Source organism: Stegodyphus dumicola, chromosome 12, assembly GCF_044657685.1.
Source record: "Stegodyphus dumicola isolate Sdum_Otavi_A_Nest chromosome 12, ASM4465768v1".
Classification (NCBI taxonomy): domain Eukaryota; kingdom Metazoa; phylum Arthropoda; class Arachnida; order Araneae; family Eresidae; genus Stegodyphus; species Stegodyphus dumicola.
The window spans coordinates 50123719-50146494 of NC_140779.1; the positions used below are offsets into that span (position 1 = coordinate 50123719).

At 33.4% G+C, this 22776-nt stretch overlaps 1 protein-coding gene across 1 annotated transcript in view; it reads right to left on the minus strand.

Annotated features, from left to right (window-relative positions):
* Positions 1-7948: 7948 nt before the first annotated feature.
* Positions 7949-22776, minus strand: part of LOC118203652 (uncharacterized) — a 139791-nt gene continuing 124963 nt past the window's right edge. The window contains exon 2 of the mRNA XM_085827720.1: positions 7949-13228. Coding sequence (XP_085683846.1) covers positions 11355-13228 — 1874 coding nt within the window. The 3' untranslated portion in view covers positions 7949-11354. The remainder of the gene's footprint in view (positions 13229-22776) is intronic.

Consider the following 22776-nt stretch of genomic DNA (forward strand, 5'->3'; position numbering starts at 1 on the left):
GACACATCGGTAAAATGAGCTACCTCTGTTAATACAGTTTCTAATCACATTTTTAATATTTTTGACCCTCGCCTCAGATGAAGAATTTCCTCTCTGTATTTTAGTCTTCGTTCAGAAATGACGCAATACTTCAAACTCGTTCAGCAAACACTCTGTAAGGTGTACTTTAACTTTATAACAGTTATTTTAATTTTAAAAACCCTTTCCTTTCAATTCTTGTTTCCCACTTACAACTCCCTATCAGAATGAGGCTTTAGAATCGTGTTGAATGTAAATGAGTTGGAATTAGTATATAGGAAGTTCTACTTTATGAAAAGAGAGAGAAAGTGCTTAGGAGTCCTTAGTGAGCGTGTTTCCCTTCTGGCTATTTCATTCTTCAATCTATTACGTTCGACCATATTGTACGCGCCTGTTGATATTCTTCGGCTGGTTTAAATTAAGGGCCAACTATATTATATATTTTTGCTTAGCTTCGGCTAAGTCTGTTTTAGTTAGTATTAGCTTAGTTTCTTATTTTCGTATCCCGAGTGGAAGCTCTCTGTAAGCCTGAGAAGGAGCCATCTGTTACCATTTCTGAGAGCGAATAAAAGAGTATTTTAACCCTTTTCGTGTCTACGTTGTTAATGTTTGAACTCAGCGATAATTCTCTACATAGTTCACTAGGTTCCTCGACATTTTATTAGCCAATGTAGTGAAGAACGTTATAACTCTAAATCCCATACTGTGCTATATGCAAATGAAAGAGCAAATATTTCATAGTTATTCATTAAATATTTGCGTAATATATAATTTCATTAAATATTTCATATTAATTCTAGGCAATACCGAAAGACAAACAGGCAAAGTATGAATTACTTCTGTTAATAACGTTTCTAATCGCATTTTTAATACTCTTGATCCTCACCTCAGATGGAGAATTCTCATGCCGCTTACTGCCAAAAGTTAACATGTCAATAAAGACCCACTATGCTGGCCTAACACAGTTCTTGACAGGTCACGGACCATTTCCAGTTCTTGACAGGTCAGGACCATTCCATTCAACAGATTCAAGCTTAGGGATACTCCTTTCTGCGAATGCGGAGAAGGAAGGCGACACGAATCATTATTACTTTCGTTGCGTACATACAAGAACACGGCACTTGCAGAAACCATCTGACTGTGCCTGCGCAATGTGGACGTCTAACACACTCTAAAACAGAGTAACCGTTGGTAAAATAGAGAAAATCTCAAGACACTGCGTAAGCAGAAATGTTTATTATGTTTCAAATGTTAAGAATTTAAGCAGATAGCCAGAATAATGCTTGGTGCCTGCAGTTAACAAACTACAGAGAGACGAAGTACTCTAATTTGAAACTGTTCAGGAATGATTCTATAGCTCATATACTGCTATACTGTATAGCTCATATACACATACTGTGCTATGTGAAAAATGAAATAGCAAACTGTAGCTTTCGAGAACGGATCATAACTTCTTGATATACAACAACGATTCTATGAAAAACTACCAAAGTGCGAGCCACTGTTGCTAAAAGCTGCGTTTTCCTAACCGAAACACTTACCAAACGTTCGTAAGCGATGTTAAAAAGGCCAAGATATTTATTAACTGAACTGTTGACCGCTGAATCGCAATGATGTGATTTTAGTGAAAAGCAAAGGTAAACAAATAGTATTTGTCTACGTAGGATATTTTATTCTACAGAATGTACAGCTTTTCATTGCTTTCTAATAATACTTTGCCTAAATAGTATTTGTATTTCTTTTAACGCCTGAGTACTACAAGCAATGCTTGGAAAAGTGGAGTAATTTTAAAATAATTCAAATATTTTATACTTTGCGTCTAAGCGCCAGGCATTCCATACATTGCTGAGACAATCTATGGAATTCTTGTTTTTCGTGTATTGCCAGTCATATCCGCCGAGGCACAAAACAAAATTATCTGCCCACATTTTCTTAGGAATACATTTCCGAATTCTTTATAAGCGAATTTTCAAACAAACATATTCTGACTAAAGCAATTAACTTTTAATTAAGTAGGGACTGATTACCTAGGCCACAGATTAACCATGCATTGTCAAAGAAATATTATTTAATGTAGAGTGATAAAACATTTGCGACCATTAATCATCAGCGTAAAAAATACTGCGTAAAATACAAATATGAAAAGAAAATTGCTTAGGATAGCAATGTCAGCATCTAAAGTGGCAGTATTTGAATGTTGTTTCCCTCCACAAAAGTATGTAAATTAATTATAATTAATACAATACATGTAAACATTGTTAAATTGTCTATTAAAATGAGTTGGTTGATAGTAAAAATAAATCAGATGTGCAGCCATTAGTCTTCCATTTCACACTGACTCTTGCCAAAAAACAAAAGTAACATAATTAACGTTTTCCATTAAACCGTTTAAAATTAGATTTGTAACCCAACAATCTACACGGACTGGATAATGATTCATTAAGTGTATATGTAAGACAAAGTATCAAAACAAAAATGTTTCTGTATTATGAAAAAGTATACGATAGGTACAATGAATGTGGGGCAAATCTGTAACTGTAAACTGTACTATTTTGTAAATAAATACTCTCTTCTCTGAAAATTATTATTAATTAATGTTTTACATATGTCACTTCCTTAATAAAATGTCTATCCCATGTCGGGCATTATATTAATCTCTGCGTCAAGCCTTGGAATGGAAAGTGTACAAAACCTAAACAAAATTAAAATTCCTAGACCAAATTCAATAGTCCGAATAAAGGTTACGTTTCCCAAACTGCCACAAACTGAGGTTTCTGTAAAATATCTATGTATACCTGAGTTCCATACATTATAGGTAATATATGTATATACTTCATGCTAACGAAAACGCACCTTTAGAATTTCATTGCATGTTTCTTGATTTTTACAGTTCATTTTATACTTTAAGGTTTCTGAAACTTTATCCGAATAGTCATAACTTAATTCAGCGAATTTAAAGGCTTAATTTTTTAATAATGATTTGATACAATTTCAGTATTAAAATATTATTCATAACATGTTATGGAGTTTCAAATATTTCATGATTACATTAAAAGACTCAAATATTTTTATGTATAAACCTGTTTGGTTACCAAAATGCGAGTATATGATAAAGTACCATACTCAAGATTAAGAAACTGAGTGAGAGCAAAGCTTCGTAAAATTTGCAAGAACAAACAGACTGAATAAACGCGGATTTTATAACTGAATAGTAGTTTCAGAAAAAATTATATTTTCAATGAATTAGATTTTATACAATTGAAGAACTCTACTCCTAGAAATTATTAGCGCTGTAAAGTATTTACCATTTTTCCAATCAGGTAAATTTTTAGTACCTTAGCTGCTTTCTTTTCTCTGATCACTCCAAATACATATAGATTAAAGATGAAATTATAAGGTATTTCTCCTGCCTTCCTAGCATACCTTCGTGGTGTAGTGATTCTGCACGCTGGGCCGGTATTCCAGAGGTCCGTGGTTCGATTTCCGACGAAGGCGTTTGCTCATTTTTCATCTCTTCGGCTTTTCCAATTAACCTAATGTCTCTACAAAGTAAACATATTTCATTCACGAAAAGAATACGATTCATTAATTGACTATCTGCAACGTTAATACTTGAAGAATCTCTACTTTGATGTTTGGTCAATGCAGCTATCTAAGCATAGAACTTTTAAGTTCAGGACTATAACAATATGACAGAGTATGTGAAGCATACTAAAATTTGCCGGTACGATTGAATTTATGAATGTGTAAGATACAAAAATTAGTGTAATTGGTATTAATAAAAGTATACGTATCTCTCTACGCCTTAAATCGTTCTTGCTGTCATTCTTCACATATAATTTTTATCCTGCCATAGAAATAGCACATCTCCAGAACATCAACTGTTCAGTATTTGTAATATGCAAATTTTTCGCGAAAAGATGCAACATCGACAGTGATTCATCAAGGTTTAATAGAGAACCGTTCAAAATAAAAACTATTAAGCTTTAAAAGCGTCATATACTTAATGGCTTCATATTATCGCAGTAATAACATCGTCTGAGACGACTTCGGGAAGAGCATGTAGTATTACAGATACGAGGAAGTAGAAAATGTGTCTTTAAATTTAGATAACATAAAATTTAATATTATTGCAGTTTTCTTATACTGGGAGTGGAATTCGGTCTTAGATTCCGTTATAATTGCTGTTTATTTTGATGACTATTGTAACCCTTCTTATTTTGTAGAAACAGTTTACGAATTATTTTTACTACATATGCGTAGTGTACGCATGCTGTTTACAAATAACAACATGAGAACTACATAACAAGCAAGTGAAAAACGTGGTCAAAACGAGGTTTTTCAGATTTAACAGTTTCTATGTTTAAAGTATATAAAAGGAAGTATGAAATATAAAATTATTACAATAGCAGTTTTGTAACAAACTAATTTGAAAATCTGCATTTGCTAATTTGAAAATCATATAATATATTCATTTCATCTAATATATATATGTAGTGTTTTTCTCTCTTTATATATATATATATATACACTATGTATATTTTATATATACAACTGAAGTGTAAACATATACAGAGGCAATCGAGCTAAGAGGTTAGGTGTTAGCCTTGTAATTATACTCGGGAAAAAAAAAAAAAAAAAAAAAAAAAAAAAAAAAAAGAAAACCTTCGCTGAAAATAATTTGCAGTTCAGTTGACACAGAGAAACAATGAAGTGCTTTAACAGTCATTTTCAAAATTAAATTGCTTGTTTCAAACTCCAAAGTTTCGGCAGCTCAAATTATTGAAATTTGTCTTCTGAAATCTTTTAGTGTTATTGTTGCTCTCACAGTTAATCAACACTGTCACTCCAAACCTCAAAGGTGTCATTTGACACCCTTGAGGTTTTAGGCATTAAATATTGACTATTGTTCTCTTTTTCAAGGCTGTTTATGCGTCACATGTTAGGAGCTCAATTTTTAAATTCTTCACAAATTGTAGTGCTTTGTAAATGAGTTAAAAGCTCATTAAAATGTATTATATATTAAAAATACGATAACATTTTGGATTTTTTGAATGTGTAAGTTTAATTTTGGAGGTGATGACGAAGGAAGTGACAAGTAGGCTAGGCTTGCGTTTAGTATATTCTAGATACTAATTATTTAAATTTTTATCAGTAATATAAATTGTAGTTTTTCTTTTTTCTTAGTAAAAGGAGAAAGTAGTTATACATTTTGCCAGATTGTTAGCATAGTGAATGACATCCGAAGAGGTCTAGAGATAAGTCTCAGTCTGAAATCTAAGAAAACGTTCAACTCAGTAACAGAAAACGAAAATGTCAGATGTTAAAGTTGTGTCAGCAGCATTTACTGAAGTAAAGGGAAGTTGGAAAATTCACGAGGTTGCTAGAACTCTAAGCTTTCTGAACAAAAGCAAATTTTCTGTCATAAAGTCAGTGACAAAACACTAGAATTCAGAGTCGTAAAACAAACCTTAATCCAGCTCAAAACATAATTTGTGTTTAAACTCAAGATAACAGTTAAATGAAAATGTTTGCTGTGAAATAAAAAGAGTACTAGACCTTCTTACTGATAGTGATGCCAAATGACTTGCAAGATTAATATGCGTGGACATTATTGGTAAGAACCTTTACACGTGCCAACAGATTAGTTTGAAAACGGCTAAATTTCTAGAGTTGAAACTGAGGGATTCAACAAAAGACTTCCTAGTTTATAATTTGAAGATATAAAGGTGAAACTAGCGAAGATACGTTTTAAATTTCCGTGGCAAAACAGCTGGAATTAAGATGAGGCATATTTCTCAGGATTTACATTTAGGCTAAATTTTCAGAAATTATGTAGAAATATTACGTTTTTAATATTTGATGCGATATCTTGGGTCTTGAAAATGTAATATCGCGTCTTGGTCGTCTTTATCATTTTCAACACACGGAACCAATATCAAGTAGTAGACATTTTAGATTCAAGAAGCTAATTAAAATCAAAAGAACAAAGAATTTTCAAATGAAACGAAAAAGGATGGACTCAATAGCAGCAAGGTAATTAGGCTTAAAGAATGTTTGAGCATAATTAAAGAAAGTTGAGATTCACATTGTATTTTCTTTGGTTATCAGAAACATAAAAGATTCAAGAAAAGAAAGCACACTTAAGGCTAAATAAATAAACAATTAGCTGATAAAAAAACTCACGATGACTCATAAGCGAGAAGTGCCGATGAAAAATCATTAGAATGCTGCTAATATTACTGAGCACTTTTCCAATAAAACTCACTTCCATCTACCAATGAATTCTCGTGATTCTAATACAGATTCTTATGATATTTCATGATACCGCATTTTGTAAGTCTTTCTTCTGAGGTGCAATCTGAAATACTGTGACTACTATTTACCCATCAGGTTCGATCATTCCCGACACAAATACGTGAGGAATAAGTGTTTGGCTGTTTGGAATAAAAACATTTCTCAAGTGTGGAGGTGATATTACACTATTAAATTATTTTCTTTGCGATAATGAAGCTTATCTTCGCGAATTGTCAAATCGAGTATATGACATTGGAATACCCTTTTATGTATCCAGTTATAAGTTTGAAGTGTATCGCATTTTCAGGTTGATTATCTCTGTGTAACTTAGCTTTTGTCGTCTGTGTTATGAGAATAAAATAAAAGGTATTTGCAATACGTGAAATGATATTTAAAAAAAAATTATTTCTTTGAAGAAGGTTTCGCATTTAGTGAAATATTTCTATGAAAAAGAATTTAACCTTTTCGAACATTTTTCAATAGCGTGCAGTTCAATCCGTTTCGAGGATATCCTTATTTAAAGAAACATACAAGTTTTCGAAAATTGAAAGAAATTAAGCTTACTGAAGATTTTGAAAACAAGATCACATACAGGCACCTAAAAACATTTAATGAAAACAATAAGTTCAACATATTTATCAAGATACAAGCCCCCTTCCTTCCTAAAAACAAGGAAATATAATTATAATATTCCAATAAAAGCAAAAACTCCATAACATCAATAGAGATGAACTTATTTCTAAAACCATTGCCAAAGCTGGCCTTCACAAAGGATTGAAAATTGACAAAGATGGTAGGAAAACCTACAAGAACTGCGATAACTGCCCGAACACAAAACTGACAACAGCACACATTTTTGACTGTCCTGCCATCCTTGCTGAATTGCTAAAAATTGTGATCTTGTTTAAAAGACATAACCTCTATGATGATAACATTTTACAGATTGCCAGATTTTGCCGATCTTCGCCCATGGCATTATTTGAATACCATAAACGCGACAACAACAACAACGAATATAATAATTTGGAAAATTATATTCTCAAGTTACTTAATGGAAGTTTTCTGACATGAAAAGACATACAAAATATATTTTCAGAGCAACTTTTTTTTTAACGAATTTCATCTTGTAAAATACTCTTAAATACTCAAAACTTTAAGAGATGTTTAAAACAAATTTTGATTTTTTTTTATTATGAAAGTAAGCAATTGAAAATATCAAAAATAGTGAAAATTATTAAGAAACCTCAACTGTAGTTTACTTAAAAAGTTAGCTGCTGTTTTTTGTGCATCATACTACTAAGATACCAGTATATTTACAATAATTTTAAATGTGATTTCCTCTTCATTACATTTAGTAATATCTTCATCATCAAAAATAACTTTTGCATAGGAAAAAAAATAGAATGTTAAGTTAAATGATGAAAATCGATGAAATATGAGTAATCTATTACAGAAAGGTGGTAAACTTCATGTTTCAAATTTGTGAATTCATATTTAGCGTTTGAAATATGCAAGCAAAATATAAAGCACATATAAAAGAAATTTATGTTTCAGCTTGTACAAAATGATAATGTCTCGTGTATCAAAATGTTCTTGTTCTGCTTGTTATGTACAAAAGGGAAACAGACAAAACTCTTGGTCACAAACATCTTTATCTTTACATTTTCTGCACAATTACAACGAAAAGCAGCTTTACAATAAGCTGCTTCATCTTAAATTTCCTGTACAAATTCCAACAGTTTATTTACAAACTACAAAGGATTATAATTTACAACGGTCTGCTAAAAAAACAACCTGAAAATAAAAAGTACATAAAGTATTCCAAGTTCTGTTCTCTCTATACTGATTTTTACTTTGTACAATGATGATTTCCTCACTTTCTTTTATTTCTTAAATGCAGCCCATACAGGGAGTAAACTTAAAGTGCTTTTCGTTACTGAAATTCTGCGTTAATTTAAAAATCAGCGTCCTTGTACTTTTATATATATAAAAATAAATAAAACAACATGAAATTAAGATTCTTCTGTTCCTTTTACTTTATAATAGTTCAAGCGAGCAATGTGATATTTGGAAAATGAAAGGCTAAAGTTAAACTCTCAAAACTACGAATCTTAGCGTCAGTTTTATGTTGCAAAATAAAATGCGCATTGAGTCCCAGAGAAGGCGGGGATGTTTGTAAGCCTATAGTATCTGTACGGCAAGGGGTCACTTAAAATTCACGGGGGGGGGTCGAAATACTCAGACTGGTGGCAGGGAAAGAGTGGTGGGAGACTCTCATACGCAGCCCGAATTGCTCTCCCTCTGAATTCCATCTGGGGCGGAAGTCTAGCAGGAAGCCTTGCGATATCTAATATACACAGGTGGCAGCCTTGCTTCATCCTATACCTATTAATAACTTCAACTACTTCTTGCTGAATGCATGTTGATTTTCACAATCCTTAGAAGCTCTTGAAATATAGTAATAAACAAGTACGGAGCTTTGAAACTCTTTCAAGTTAATGCAAATCATAATGAAGAATTCCTCTATTAGTTATTTTTAGATTAACATGAACATTTGTGATTGATTAGATATTGTTTGGGGGAGCTAAAATAAATTTTATTTTAAATAATAGCGAAAATGAAAAAAAAGAAAAAAAAAAAAAAAAAAAAAGAAACTGAGGTTTAAAAACCGAATTTAGTTTTCAGCTGTCAGGATTTGCATTTCCACTGAAAGCGTTAAAATTCAAAGAACATTGTTAGTTGAAAATAGTAAAGGTTCTTTCTGGAGATAAGAAAAGGTACAAGAAATATTCATAATCTGAAACAAGCTTTAAATAAGTTTAAGGAATATTCATAATGGAAAACAAGCAAGGTTCTTTTAATTTACACATCATTCAAAATTTCAGAATTGTATGACACAGGCACTAATTTTGAAACGTTTCCAAACGAATAAGAACTTTTGGAGAAAATCTAACTAATTTTTCTTCCTCAATTAAATAACAGAAAATGAAAAAAATAAATAAAAGAATACTTCTCATTCTGTTAAATGATATAGCTAAGCATCTAAAGAAATCCATAAAAAAATGTTACTCTGTATTAGATATTAAAAATTTATTAATGGGATATTCTTTATAGTTTTCAAATAGTAGATTATTTTACATATTTAATTACATTAAGTTATACACTAAATGTAATATATATGTTACATCACACTCTTATGTCTTTCTTGCAATGTTATAATGGTCAACGAATTTTATTTTAATGAGTTGTGCATGCCAAGTACCAAATAAAAGGCGTTTCATTCCCTTTCATAAATCTTTCGTTTATATTATGTTTCGTTTATTCGTTAAGAATTTTTTTTAGAAGTTCCGTTATTTCTTATATTTAAAATTGACTTTTTTTATGGCTAAAGAATCATTTGAATGGAAATACCTAATTCTGCAAAGCTCAAACATCAATGATTTTTTATTTTTCACCTAGTTTTCATTCTTTAATTTGCAATTGAAAAAAAAAAAAATAAAAAAAAAAAAAAAAAATGTGAAAGTTTTTTAGATTTTATATAACGTCCAAAGTGGCGTTCTTTTCATTTACAGTCACATACATGTGTCGGGAGCAATTTGGGCCAATAATATTTTAGAAAAAGCGTATCTTTAGGTTTTCCGATTCACAGTCTTGCACGTTGGAGGTAAGAATGTTTTATTCTGTAAAGCGTTTGCCTTGAAATCGTTGAGTTTTTAATCAAAAATTCGTTAAAGACTTTCAAAATAACGATTAGATAATAAAACAAATCCGAAATTCAAAATTTCGGCTTCCATGTATCCAGATTCGGGTGGAGACTACGTTATTCAAAATTTGATGGCTCTATGCACCATCAAATTAGGCATCTCTAGGCATCGTGATTTTCTCACAATGCGAGAAACATACACAGATTCATGCAAATTCCTCATTATTTATTTTTTTTAAATATAACACAGGGCAATAATATTTGGTGGCAACAATCTGAAAAGTCATTTAACACTTTTAGTGATTCGATGCAAAATGCCATTTCAAGACTAATAGCCGTTCTGGGCTAACGCCTTTTTGGGCTAAAATGTAATATTTTTAGTCTAAAAGCTATATGGTTTACGAAATGTAGCACCTTCTTTTGCTTCCTGTTATAAAAATTTCATTAGCAACAATCATTAGGCAATTTCGTTTTTGAGGTATTATATTACCACTCACAGACAGTTCTAATATAGATTCTGCCTCTCACTATATAGAAACAGTAGCTTCCTATTCATATTTTTTTAATGTATATGAATTTTTTTTTTAATTTCGAAGGGTGAAAAAAAGGGTAAAAATAGGTGAAAAATTATAAAAATAATGCTGCCTTCAATTGCAATTGAAAACGAAGACTTTTATCAAATAATTCATAATCTTTGATCCTTGTCTGCATATGTATTAACACTTTTATAACATTTAAGAATTTTGTTTTGAAATTTTTGTTAACTTATTTTGTTTTTGATATTTCCATATTTATTATATAAAAATGAGTACTAAAATTTAAGTTACATGTCAGAAAGTTCAATAAATTCTTATTAGGCTTCTATTTTTTTTTTAAATTTCGCATGCAGCTGGTATTAATCTCGGTATAATTTCTTTCCTTTTGAGGGTGATATTGTTGTATTATAAGAGAAAGTATTATATAATAGATATCACTAAAATAGTCCCGTTTTACGTAACCAAGAGAAATAAAACCATTTAAGAATTTTTCCGGTTTCTTGCAACATATGTTCTTACATTTTCTTTAATTGAAAGCTATTAATATCTATATATACATTTAATTACATTTTACATTTAAAATTTTAAGCCTTTAAAATTTTAAGTGCTCCAAATAAGCCGGAAATTCTAGATCAAAAGTAGAATGGAATTCAAAGACAGCTTTCTCATGATTTTATTTGAATAATCCAATCTAATCTGAATTTTTAAATTTATAAAATACACGCATTTCAGTAGCGAAAAGCCTCAAATCATCTGCGAACTTCTATTTGTGCATTCAGATGAACATAACTTGACCCTTATCAGCTTAACTGATAATATTCAGGACTGCAATAATCATTAGCAATGTTTAGAAAGTTGAAATCATTTGTGCTACATGTATTACTCGAAGAATAACAGTCAGATTCGTTGAAGCAGTTATAATTAAATTCATCTGTGTGATTATTGTACCTTTCTTGAGGTTCAACATAATCTGGAATAGCAGCGCTTTCTTGAACTGGATTTTGAAGTTCGTAATAACCGGAGTCTTGTGATAAATTAGTTTTGGGCTGAGGTGAGACATAGGATTGATTGGTTTCTTCGGCGTTTACACTGTTCATATCGTAGAACATACCATGTACATCTGACGGATGAGACATCATTACATTGTTGTCACTGTAACCTTCACTTCGATATGGTGGGTAACAATACCCATTATTTCCTGGGTTATTACTCCCGTGGCTATTGGTAGAAGCACCGGTCATAAAATCACTATTCATGCTCATATTTTGTTGCGGCTGGTGATAATTTTCGTAACTCCTCGTGTGATTGTAATCAACAGAAAAAGATGCATTGTTCTGTTCAGAGCCGTAAGCATAACTACTTTGATGTTGCTGAGTTGGCTGAACAGAATTTCTTTGCTGATAATGTTGATGCTGTGCTATTAACGTCTGGTCCGGCAACTGAGCGTTTCGCTGCTGTACGTTGTATACATCACTTGTTTGATGAGGGTGACAAGTATTTGGAAGATGGTGTGTATTCGAACTTTGCTGAACATTTGATTGCCCTGTTGTGGGATAATAAGGCATGCTGTTCTGATGTGGATTTTTATATGATCTCTGTTGTATATGACTACTGTAGGAAGTATTATCTATAGATTGATTATGTATGGGCTGCGAGTGATGATTTGGTGGCGGTGTTCTGTAGCAATATGTTGGCCCATTTGGAGGTGATGTGGCTACGGGGCCAGAGGGAGTATAAGCTCCTATTCCTGGATCGGGTGGATACGGCCCAGAATACATTCTAGGTCTCTGGTGATTTGGAGATGATGGTACTAAATTATTCGTGCAGTTTTCTTGAGGCAAAGCAGAGTAAGGAACACTAGGACTTTTACTTTGCAATGCTGAAGTTGTCGTAGAGCAAACTATAGTGTTAGGTGGAACCCTTGCTTCGATAGTGCGTTGTGCTGCCATTTTGACTGCTGGTGTATCTGACGTGTTAGCAGTGTACCCACATATAGCTCTAGATGCCACAACCGATTGAGGTGAAACAGTATCACATACAGTATTGTGACCTAAAGAAATATTCATTGTATTCACAGGCAAGTGGTTTTCTTCTGGTGGCAAACTGTTCACATCACATTGTTTATTGGGAGTTGATCGTCTCTCTAAAGACAGCGTAGATGGAGACACCATAGTTGGACAAGATGCTACACCAGAAAGAGCTACAGGGGACTTTAAAGATGTTGCTGACTGTTGTTCAACATCCTGTGGGATAGCATCTGATTTGGCTGGGGACGGTACACAACAAGATTCGCCGGCATCACTGTCCAAATTAAGCAGGTCCTTGGACGCGTTAGAATGCTCTGGTGTTCGAGAAGGCATACCATGATCACTGTCCAAATCTGGCTCATTGCTATCACCGCCAGTGGCAATATCACTTCCGCTATCAAGGTTGCGATCAGTGCCATCTTTATCATCTTCTCCTTTCGTTACCAGAGTCTGGCGCTTGTGCTTCATACGACGGTTTTGGAACCATACTTTGACTTGGCGTTCTGTCAAATCTAGGGAAGCGGCTATCTCTATCCTTCTGGGGCGGCACAAATATTTATTGAAGTGAAATTCTTTCTCCAACTCCAACAGCTGTGTGTTCGTATACGCTGTGCGCAATCGTCGAGGCATCCCATTATCCGTCGTTTCTGAAATAAAAAGAATAAATGCTATAAATAAATCCAAAGCAACAGAATTCGAATAATAAAATTGTGTTTAAGAGCCATGCTTGAAAAATACAATACGAATTCATGAAGTACAAAATAAATGGCTTGTTTTTCTAAATAAATGCGTTTAAATTTTTATAAGATAGATGGACATTAAATCTGATAAAAGAACTTTTGAAGTGTTTCCTTTCGAGATGACACCAGGTATTTAAAAAAGCAATTTCAATAACAGATTTAATATACATGTAATTTAAAATAATCCCTTCATTAATGTAGCAAAATTATTATTATCTCATGAAATATGCATACAGAAACCTCCAAAATGTATCGCCGTTCATATATCAGTACTCTAATTTATGCAAACATCTATATTCTACGCATTGTAAATAAAGCCACCGTCAGTGCATACATTGCAAATTTATCTATTTTTGCAATTAACTGTGTTCCACACAAAAACATAACGCTATAGAAAATAAGTAAAATTTGAACTGAAATGGCCATAAACATTAGTTGTAACAAACTTTTTCGGAGAAAACTATTTACCAAATCAACTTGTGACAACTATTCTGAGTATTACTAAAAGCTAAGCTTAATTTAAACACTTCCTTAACTTTTCTTTAATTCGTGCCGCTTGTGTTGGCTCAGACCAGAAAGTTATGCAAGCTAAAGCACGTGCAAGGGATTTTGAAAGTTAGTGTTAGTAATAAGAGCTAGCTTAAATCTCTTTGAAAAAAGTTAATATTAGTCACAAGCGTATCTTTTCCGAATTTGCCATTCGCGGTTAGTAAGCTCCATCACATCAATAACTATGCTTAAAACAGCCCACTTCGATAGAGGAGAAAATCCACGTGTTTTGTTTCAGGGAATTTGATTTTGATAATTAAATTTCAAAGCAGCTTGCCTCAAGCGTTAAAAGTTATTATCGATTAGCAATCGAAATCTTTAGTTGTAACCCACTGGAAATGTATAGGTAAATTTTGTTGAAATCTGAATCCACGTTTATGTAAGTTGATTGTAGTCATGCCGATCATTCGCCAACATTTTAGAAAATAGCTGTTAGTGAAGTGCAGTTAATTGAAGCTATCAAGTATCAAGAGTTTCAAGTTCATGCAATGAAGTTCCAGGTAAAGATTCGTTTTACAATCTTACATCATCTCCGAATAACTAGCATATAACTTGTGTACTGTATTTTACATACGAAGATTCGTCATATCCGACGTCTGGCAGCTTTCGAAGCATGATCTTCCGTAATATAAGTTGAAAAGTCTAGTAAAGTTGTGTAAGGGGGGGATCAGAATTGGATACCAGGAAATGAATCTTAAATAATGTGCCACGCTCCAATACTTCATAATATTTCATTACCTAAAAGCATCGTAACGGTGCTTTTAAAGAGCTTCTATGCTAATATTCAGCTCAGAAAAGTGAATTTTGACAAAGTTTTTGATTAAACGTAGTTTCCTGAAAGAATTGGCAGTACATTTTCTGAGGACTTACTAAAGACTCAGAAACTACCTGAAACCCAGAAGCATTCCTGAAATTAATATTTCGCTTTAGGCCATATTCCACATTCCACTGTAACATTTCGCTTCCTGTGCCTTTTCATTGAGATTATAAAGTATTTTTTCCGCCTTCTTGGCATGTGGTAGTCTGCATGCTGGGCGCGTATTCCAGAGGTCCGCGGTTCGATTCCAGGCGAAGGCGTTGCTCATTTTACATCTCTGCTTATTTTCAAAAAATACCTAATGTCTCTACAACATAAAAAAAGCAACAACATTTTGCGAAAATCATAGGAGAAACATGTTACTCTTAGATTTCTATTTATGACATCGCGCATTTCTCATACTACTGAGTGAAATATATTCATGGTTCTTTGGGAAGCGAATAGCACCGACTGATATTCATTTTCATTATGAAGCAGGAATAAATTTAAGCTTGTTTTTCAGAAATTTAGGAAAAATACTCATTCCTTCCTCCTGAGTTTACTAGTGCCCCAAAGCTTTAAATAAAATGTCAGTATCATTCCAGTGTGAAAGTGGTTTCCTTGGAAAGTAATATTTTAAAATTAATTCTTGCTTGTTCTGGCAGTAACTACATACTTTGTCGTATTTTCAATGAGATATGGTTTCTTAAACCCTGAGACTATTACTTCAGACTAAACTTTTTGACAAGTCAGAACAATATCATTTAAGCTAGACTAAGTCGTAAAATGTAGGTCGGGATTAAGAAAATAGCCAATTCACTGACAAAGAATAATTCAGTTAGTAGTGAGAAGTTATGTTACCATAAATTGAACGTAGGGTTTCTGTTTTTGTAGTCAAAGAGCAGAAGTACACAAGAATTTTCGGTCATTTCTTGTTAAAGCGGCCACTGTTCTTAGTCATCACAAATGGAAAACTTGATATTTAAATCCGTAAACATGAAAACTTCAAATGCAGCCAATAGCTAACACTGTAGCTGCTTTAACAAGAAAGTACCGAATTTTAACGTTTAAGAACAATGTTTAACAAACAACAAAAGAAGCATAGAAAACACGTAATAATGTGTTTGGCAATAAAACTATTGTAATCGTCAACCAAAAACAAAAGTTCTATTTGATGATAATAATACTCGTGTCGGGTACAAGATATTACGGCGCGTGAAATGAAAACAAATCTTGCCTTGAAAAAACACCATCTCCTTTCATAATGAAACTAAAAACTTTTTAAAAAAGACCAACTCTAAAAATGTAGAAACTATGATAAATGCGAGAAAATGTTTTTCTTTCTGTAAAATAATAGTTAAAATTCAAATACTAATGAATAAATAGTTTGTAACAGGGAATATAAACTACCTTAATCCTTTTTAAATTTTGTAGGCTTACATTGTCGCATATTTAAAAAAGTTAGTTATTTGCCAAGTAGTTAATGCTACCAAAACGGAAAGAAATTACCAAATTACTGGATAATATATCGTAAATTTAACTAAGTGATATTTAAAAATAATTCTACAACTAATTGTATATAGTTTTATTTTTATAACAAAACTGTTCGAGTCCTCTCCCTTTTGTTATTAGAAGTGAGTACGAAAGAAAGTTAGATGGATATTTTTAAAATTTTTCCCCCATTTTATTAAAAAGTTTTATTGAAAAAACAATTAAATTTTAAAGCTTTCAAAGCAAAAGCACTTATTTGAGTCATTACAGCAATTAAAAGTTGGCTGTTAATTTCTAATTTTTGCAAATAATTGAAATTTACCCTTATGCAAAGCTACTATAATGCATCAAAAAACTTTTCGTCCAATTTTATGCAAATGTAGGAATAATTAAGAGAAAAATAAGCACATTTTAAAAGAAAACCATTCCTATAAAGTCAAAATTTGAGGAAAACATATTGCAAGCCAAACGCGTTGCATTTAAAAGCAACAAAATGGAAGTTTCAAATCGGGCATACTTAAAAGCTTTTTCAAATGCATCTTTCAAACCACTTATAAAGTTTTCCAAAACGTATATTTTGGTTATTCTTTGTGTGAGAATCAGCTGTATACATAACTAGCAATCAACTTCAGAATCGAGGTCTTTCGTAAAGGCTAACACTTTACACTTTCACTTCGGAAAGAGCTCTTGCTACTTGACCTCCTCTGTTAACTCTACGCTTTTAACAAATAGCCCATAACACGTAACTGAGGTCCAACGTTCAAAGGCTGCGAAAAAAAAAGAAGAATTGTAAGGAAGTGTTTACTTAGCTATGATACTCTCAATGGCTGGTCTTGCCTTCCGCGCGTGAAAGAAGAATATAATAAAGCACCGATGTAAAAAAGGGGCTATGAGTGCATTACCTGAAGCAAAAATTGCTCTTGATGGATGATATGGACTGTTTGGAAGAAGTAGAGCCTATCGGGAACTTGGATTCTACAGCAAATGACCCAAGACAGGCTAGTAGTGGTTTTTGTTGAATTTTCCTGCATTATTATGCTTTAGGATAGCCAGGTATTAAGTAGAGACTAAGCATTAAGGTGTGAATGCTAGCATAGAAAATATAAGCACGCATACCAAAAAAAATATACATAAAAACTTCCACACTCATCTACATCGTATTATCTTTATCCCATGCACCAGAATGCTGTGAAACATGGGGATGAAAAACAAACAGCAATCCGAATGTTTCTATAAATTTGGCAGAGATTAATAGAGGAAACATAACTTCAATAATTTGACATTTAATAACATATAAATCAAGAAATATGTAGATTAAGCTGTATTGTAGCAATTAATAAGGTATAGTCTTAACTGCATTATTAGTGGTTGCTGCAACGAAAGCTTCAACGGTTTAATATTAAAGCTAAAAAATTCCACATTTAAAGTCTTGTAAGGAATTATCTCTCTTACGTGTCTTATTACGTGTCTTGATGGTGTAATTGGAAGCCCATCCTGCTAGCAGTCGAAAGGTCCGTTGTCTTATTTGCCGCGGAAGTCATTTCTAATTTTTCACGTTTTCAGCTCCAAATAAATAATCGCTCTACAAGTGAACTAAAATTTGGTAGAAGATAATTTGGTTACACCTGGATTTTGTAATTGGATCCTCTCCTCCTGGTCGCCCTTTAAGTGGGGCAAATGCAAGGAAATTTTATCCCTCTTTATCGCCAGTCTGCGCGATGTAATTGAAGCATGTCCGGCTAGCAGTCGGAAAGTCCGAAGTTTAGATCCTGAGGAGGGAATCACTGATATTCTTACATTTTCAAATTCTAAAAATTCTACAATCTATTTTGATATTCATCTTTAAAAATGAATACACATTAATTAAATTACTGATTAAATTTAAATTTATGTGATTACAAATGAGAAAAAAATATACACTGGTGTGCAAAAATTAAGGACGAAGTCGAAAAATTAGCATATCAGCTGAACGAAGAGGCAGAACGGACAGAAAGACCAATCAGGAGATTAAGTAAGGTGATGTACGGTAGCACATGCGCAGATATGCAGGTAGACGTAATGGGGGAGTGTCTGAGTAGTATAAAGCATGTTGTCGGTGTAAGATCAGTATTTCTGGCAAAGAGATTGCACGCCGTATAGCAGTTAAAATCACACCGAGTTGCTGCTTCAGCGAGAAATGGCGAATAATCAATCTGTTAGACGACATCTGGATGCTTTTACCCGAGGTCGAATCATTGGGAAGTTGGAGGAAGGCCGCAGTGTGACAAATGTGGCTGCAGAGTTCGGAATTGCTCACAGCATCGTTTCACGACTTTGGAGACAATTTCAAACTACAGGAACAGCTATCCGGGGGTTTAGTAGTGGTCGTCCACGAGGAACAACACCCGCAGATGACCGGTATATTGCCTTAAAGGCCAGAAGAAACAGGCGGCAGTGCTAGACACACGACACAGGTGACTGGACGACCGATATCGCGTTTTACCGTGGCCAGAAGACTGCACGGTGGTGGTCTGTTTGCACGACGCCCTGTACGGTGTGTACCTCTAACGCCTGCCCATCGGAGAAGACGTTCTCTGTGGTGACGGGAACACCGGAATTGGAGAGACAATGAATGGGGACGAGTACTCTTTACAGATGAGAGCAGATTCAGTCTGAGTAGCGATTCTCATCGTATACTCATCTGGAGAGAGCGGGGAAGTCGCAATCATCCCTCGAACGTCATTGAAAGGGACAGGTATGGAGGTGGCGGTGTTCTCGTTTGGGAAGGCATCATGCTTGGTAGTCGTACAGACCTTCACATCTTCGACGCAGGTTCAGTCAACGGGACCCGTTATTGTAACAAGATTCTTCTTCCATATGTGCGTCTTTTTAGAAGCGCTATGGGTCCGAAGTTCCTTTTCATGGACGACAATGCACCATGTCATCGCACAGTAGGTGCCGAACAGCTCTTAGAGAGTGAGGATATTGAACGTATGGATTGGCCGGCACGATCTCCGGATCTCAATCCCATCGAGCATGTATGAGATTTTCTAGGCAGACGCTTGGCAGCTCGTAGCTTACCACCAGTAACGATTCCGGAGCTTCGACTGGCGCTGCAAGACGAATGGGAAGCAATGCCTCAACAATTCATTGACACCCTCAATCTCAGCATGGGCAGACGCTGTGAAACCTGCCTAGCAGTCAGGGGAGATCATATCCCCTATTAAAGACCGGATGTTTCTTGCTGGACACCCATCACAGGGATGTTTCGGCCTTCAGTCGCATTGCGCTCGATGCTACTTTTCAATAAAGCTTCTTTTTATCCCTCTGATTTCTCTTTTAGTAAGTGTTGCTTACATTACTCATGTCCTTAGGTATTGGGGATCTTACGGTATTAAATGTGTTGATTTGGAAAGCTTTTGTACAAAGTTATATTGAAAAAAACCATCTCGTCCTTAATTTTTGCACACCAGTGTATGTTTAAATGTTTTAGTAAATTTCTACTTTATTTCAATTTAAAAAGGAAACAGAATCCTGGATTGATGTGTAATTGTGAAGGTTCTTGATATTTTCTGATCAACAGGATTTTTAAGTTGTAAATTATTTTTAGAAACAAAGTCCCTTCAGATGCACTCCAATTTCATTATTTCAGTCCGTTTCAGAGAAAGGAAATAATATTACAACAAGTGACGCAGTTTCACCATAAAGTTTTTTGTAGAGGAGAAATTTCGAAAAATCAACTTTACAGCAGGGCTAAACTTTTTTAAAATCTTTGTTAAATTAGGTAACACTATTCCACAGCAAACTCTTTGCTTCAAAAATGGTAGACATTACGTTTAATTTAGTCTAAATTTTGATTTGAAAATACTCCGTCATTTACCATTTTTCAGAAACAAATTATTTTGTGTTCTGAAGCATCATTTCTAAGCAGAAAAAATACTTTTAATGAACTAAAAGTTTTGAAAATATGTTACTAATATATTATTACCTTAGTTTAACAAGCTTTGTAAAATGCAGAGTCCATATAAAGTAAAGAGGCGCGTGTGTGATTATGGCAAAGCCTCGAGGGCTATCTGCCTAAGGGGAGGGATGCTTTCGTGGAGGACTTTCTAAGAGAAACTGACTCGTATACACGTTACACATCGGGAAACCCTCGAAAACCCCCATGCAGCCAGCCCGTTTGTGGGATTCGAAACTCGGACCGAATTACCAGTGTTCAGCGCATATAAAGTAAAGAAACCTACCGTTGTGAGATGAAGTATAATTTTCATCATTGATCAAGTATTAATTACTAAAATAGTAATACATGAGAATTCGATAGAATTAAAAGTACTTTGGTACTTCCTTATTATAACAGTCCCTCGAGACTGAATCCCTAATCAACCGAAATATCTCGCCACGTATTCCTGTACCTCGCTACAAGTTACAACTCGGTTGATTAGCGATTAAAATTTGGGAGCCGCTATAATAAGGAAACACCAAATTGAAGCTTTTCATCGATCCATAAAAGTAAAAGGGTTAGTTCAGAAAGGAATAATTGGTCTTTCGTTCCTGAAAATTATGATATAAGCACGAAATAGACCTCACGCAGTATCTGAGCATAGCTTCAAAATACAAACTGCGAAGTGGAATCAATGGAATCAATCTATCAGTGGAATCTTCATGTTACCAGAGATTGTACCATACTGATATATTGCACGTAGACTTACCTAATTAACTGTAATTTTTATGCAAATGTAATAGTCAATAAGGAATCACCATAAGCAATAACTATACTAGAAAAATCTACACTAGGCAGAAAAAAGAAAAGATGAAAGAGAGATTTTCACTTTTTGTTGTACTAAATTTTTCATTTTTAGTACAGATTTTTTTTCCTTTAAACACTGGTAATTCGACTCAGTTCAAATTCCGGGGAACGAACTGGCTCCAAGGGTGTTTTCATGTTTTTGCACTTGTGCAACGTGAATGCGACAGAGTATTCTTTAAAAAGCCCCTTACGAAAGCGTTCCTTTCTTCAGACAGATAGCTTTTACGTGCTTCGGCATAATTAAAACAATCAGTCACTTAATTGCATGCATAAACTTAAAAAAATTCCTAGCGAAGTACGTAACATAGGCCGTTAGAAACATCTTTTATTAACGCTTATTATTATAACGCTCCAAATATTCATAAATAGCAGTTGAATCCAATACAAATTAAATTCATTTAATTTTTTTCAGTTAGATATATTATTAAATAATTTAATAAAATTTTATACTATCATTGAAGAACTTCATTATTCTTAATCGCAATACTTGGAAATTCTTATGGAGAATTATATTCTTATGAGTGAATGGTAGAACTATAACACGAAACTGAAAAAAACTGGTAATATTAAATCAAAATTTTCAAAAAGAATTTAAACAGAATGTATCCATTTTTATGCATTTTATTTCTGTATTAGCACTTCTTACGGACTTTTCTTTACATTTTTGTTAATTGTTATGTAGAAATTCCGCTTAAAACCATGGGGCGTTAAAGAGACATTAAATATTTTGATAAAAATATCTGCCATTTTTGGCAACAGCATGATAGCTAAAAACTTCAAAAATCTTGTGGAAAAAAATGACAAAATTCCACAAATTATGTTATAAATTTAATAAAAACCAGAATGACAATCAAAATCTTTATTCGTGGTAAAGAGATTAAAATTTTGCTATGATCAATGCAACGATTAAACAAGGAATTGTGAGAAAAATTCAGCCCTAATTAAGAAAACAGCTGAATCAAATTTTGAAAAAACTTCTAGGGAATACTGCATTCTCACCACAAGTACGCCTGAAAAATTTTAAGAAAATCCGGGGGAACAGAAGGTCACAAATAAATTTCAAAATTTGTCTCAAACAAACAGAAAACCAAGGTTAAATAAAACCGTGTAATAAGAAAACAACAGCTTTAGAACCCGAATGCTGTTTTAGAGGTAAAATGTATAAAATTATTAAAATTTGTTTTGCCTCAAAGATGCTATGAATTTATTTCTTATCAAACTACAAACAGATTTTGGAAGATGTAAATTATTTACTTTAATTTCGAATACTTAAACCACACGCTAGTGAATTTTCTAAGCAACGACAATTCGCAAAAGGGTATGTAATTGATAAAACAGTTAACTTGAACTTCGCACTGATAAAATTTGAAAGCAAAGTAAGGGATATCAAATTAATAGCTTCTTTAACAAAAGCACGTCTGAAATATTTAAGTAAAGAGAAATACTTGCGGCAAAATATCTGCATATCTGGAAATGCAAGAGATATTGCTAAAGTCTAATATTTAAAAAGATTTCACCTTGGTTAATAAAGCACACTTTAATGAAGTTTAATCAACATGAAAGATTAAAAAATACCATAATTAATTTTAAAACATTATTACACCAGTTAATAATCTTTTCAAAGGAAATTCTGAGGCCAGAAATATTCAGCAATGGATAAGCTAAACAACTAGATAATAGAGCTAACATGTTAACGATGTCACTTAATGTCCCTAAACACTAGATTACCGTGCGTCAATATAATCTTCAATCATATTTTTAATTCTTGATTAGCTCTGTCCTTTAGGCGGTCGATTACTGTTAAAAATTCCAACCCTTTGTGCTAGCAAATCC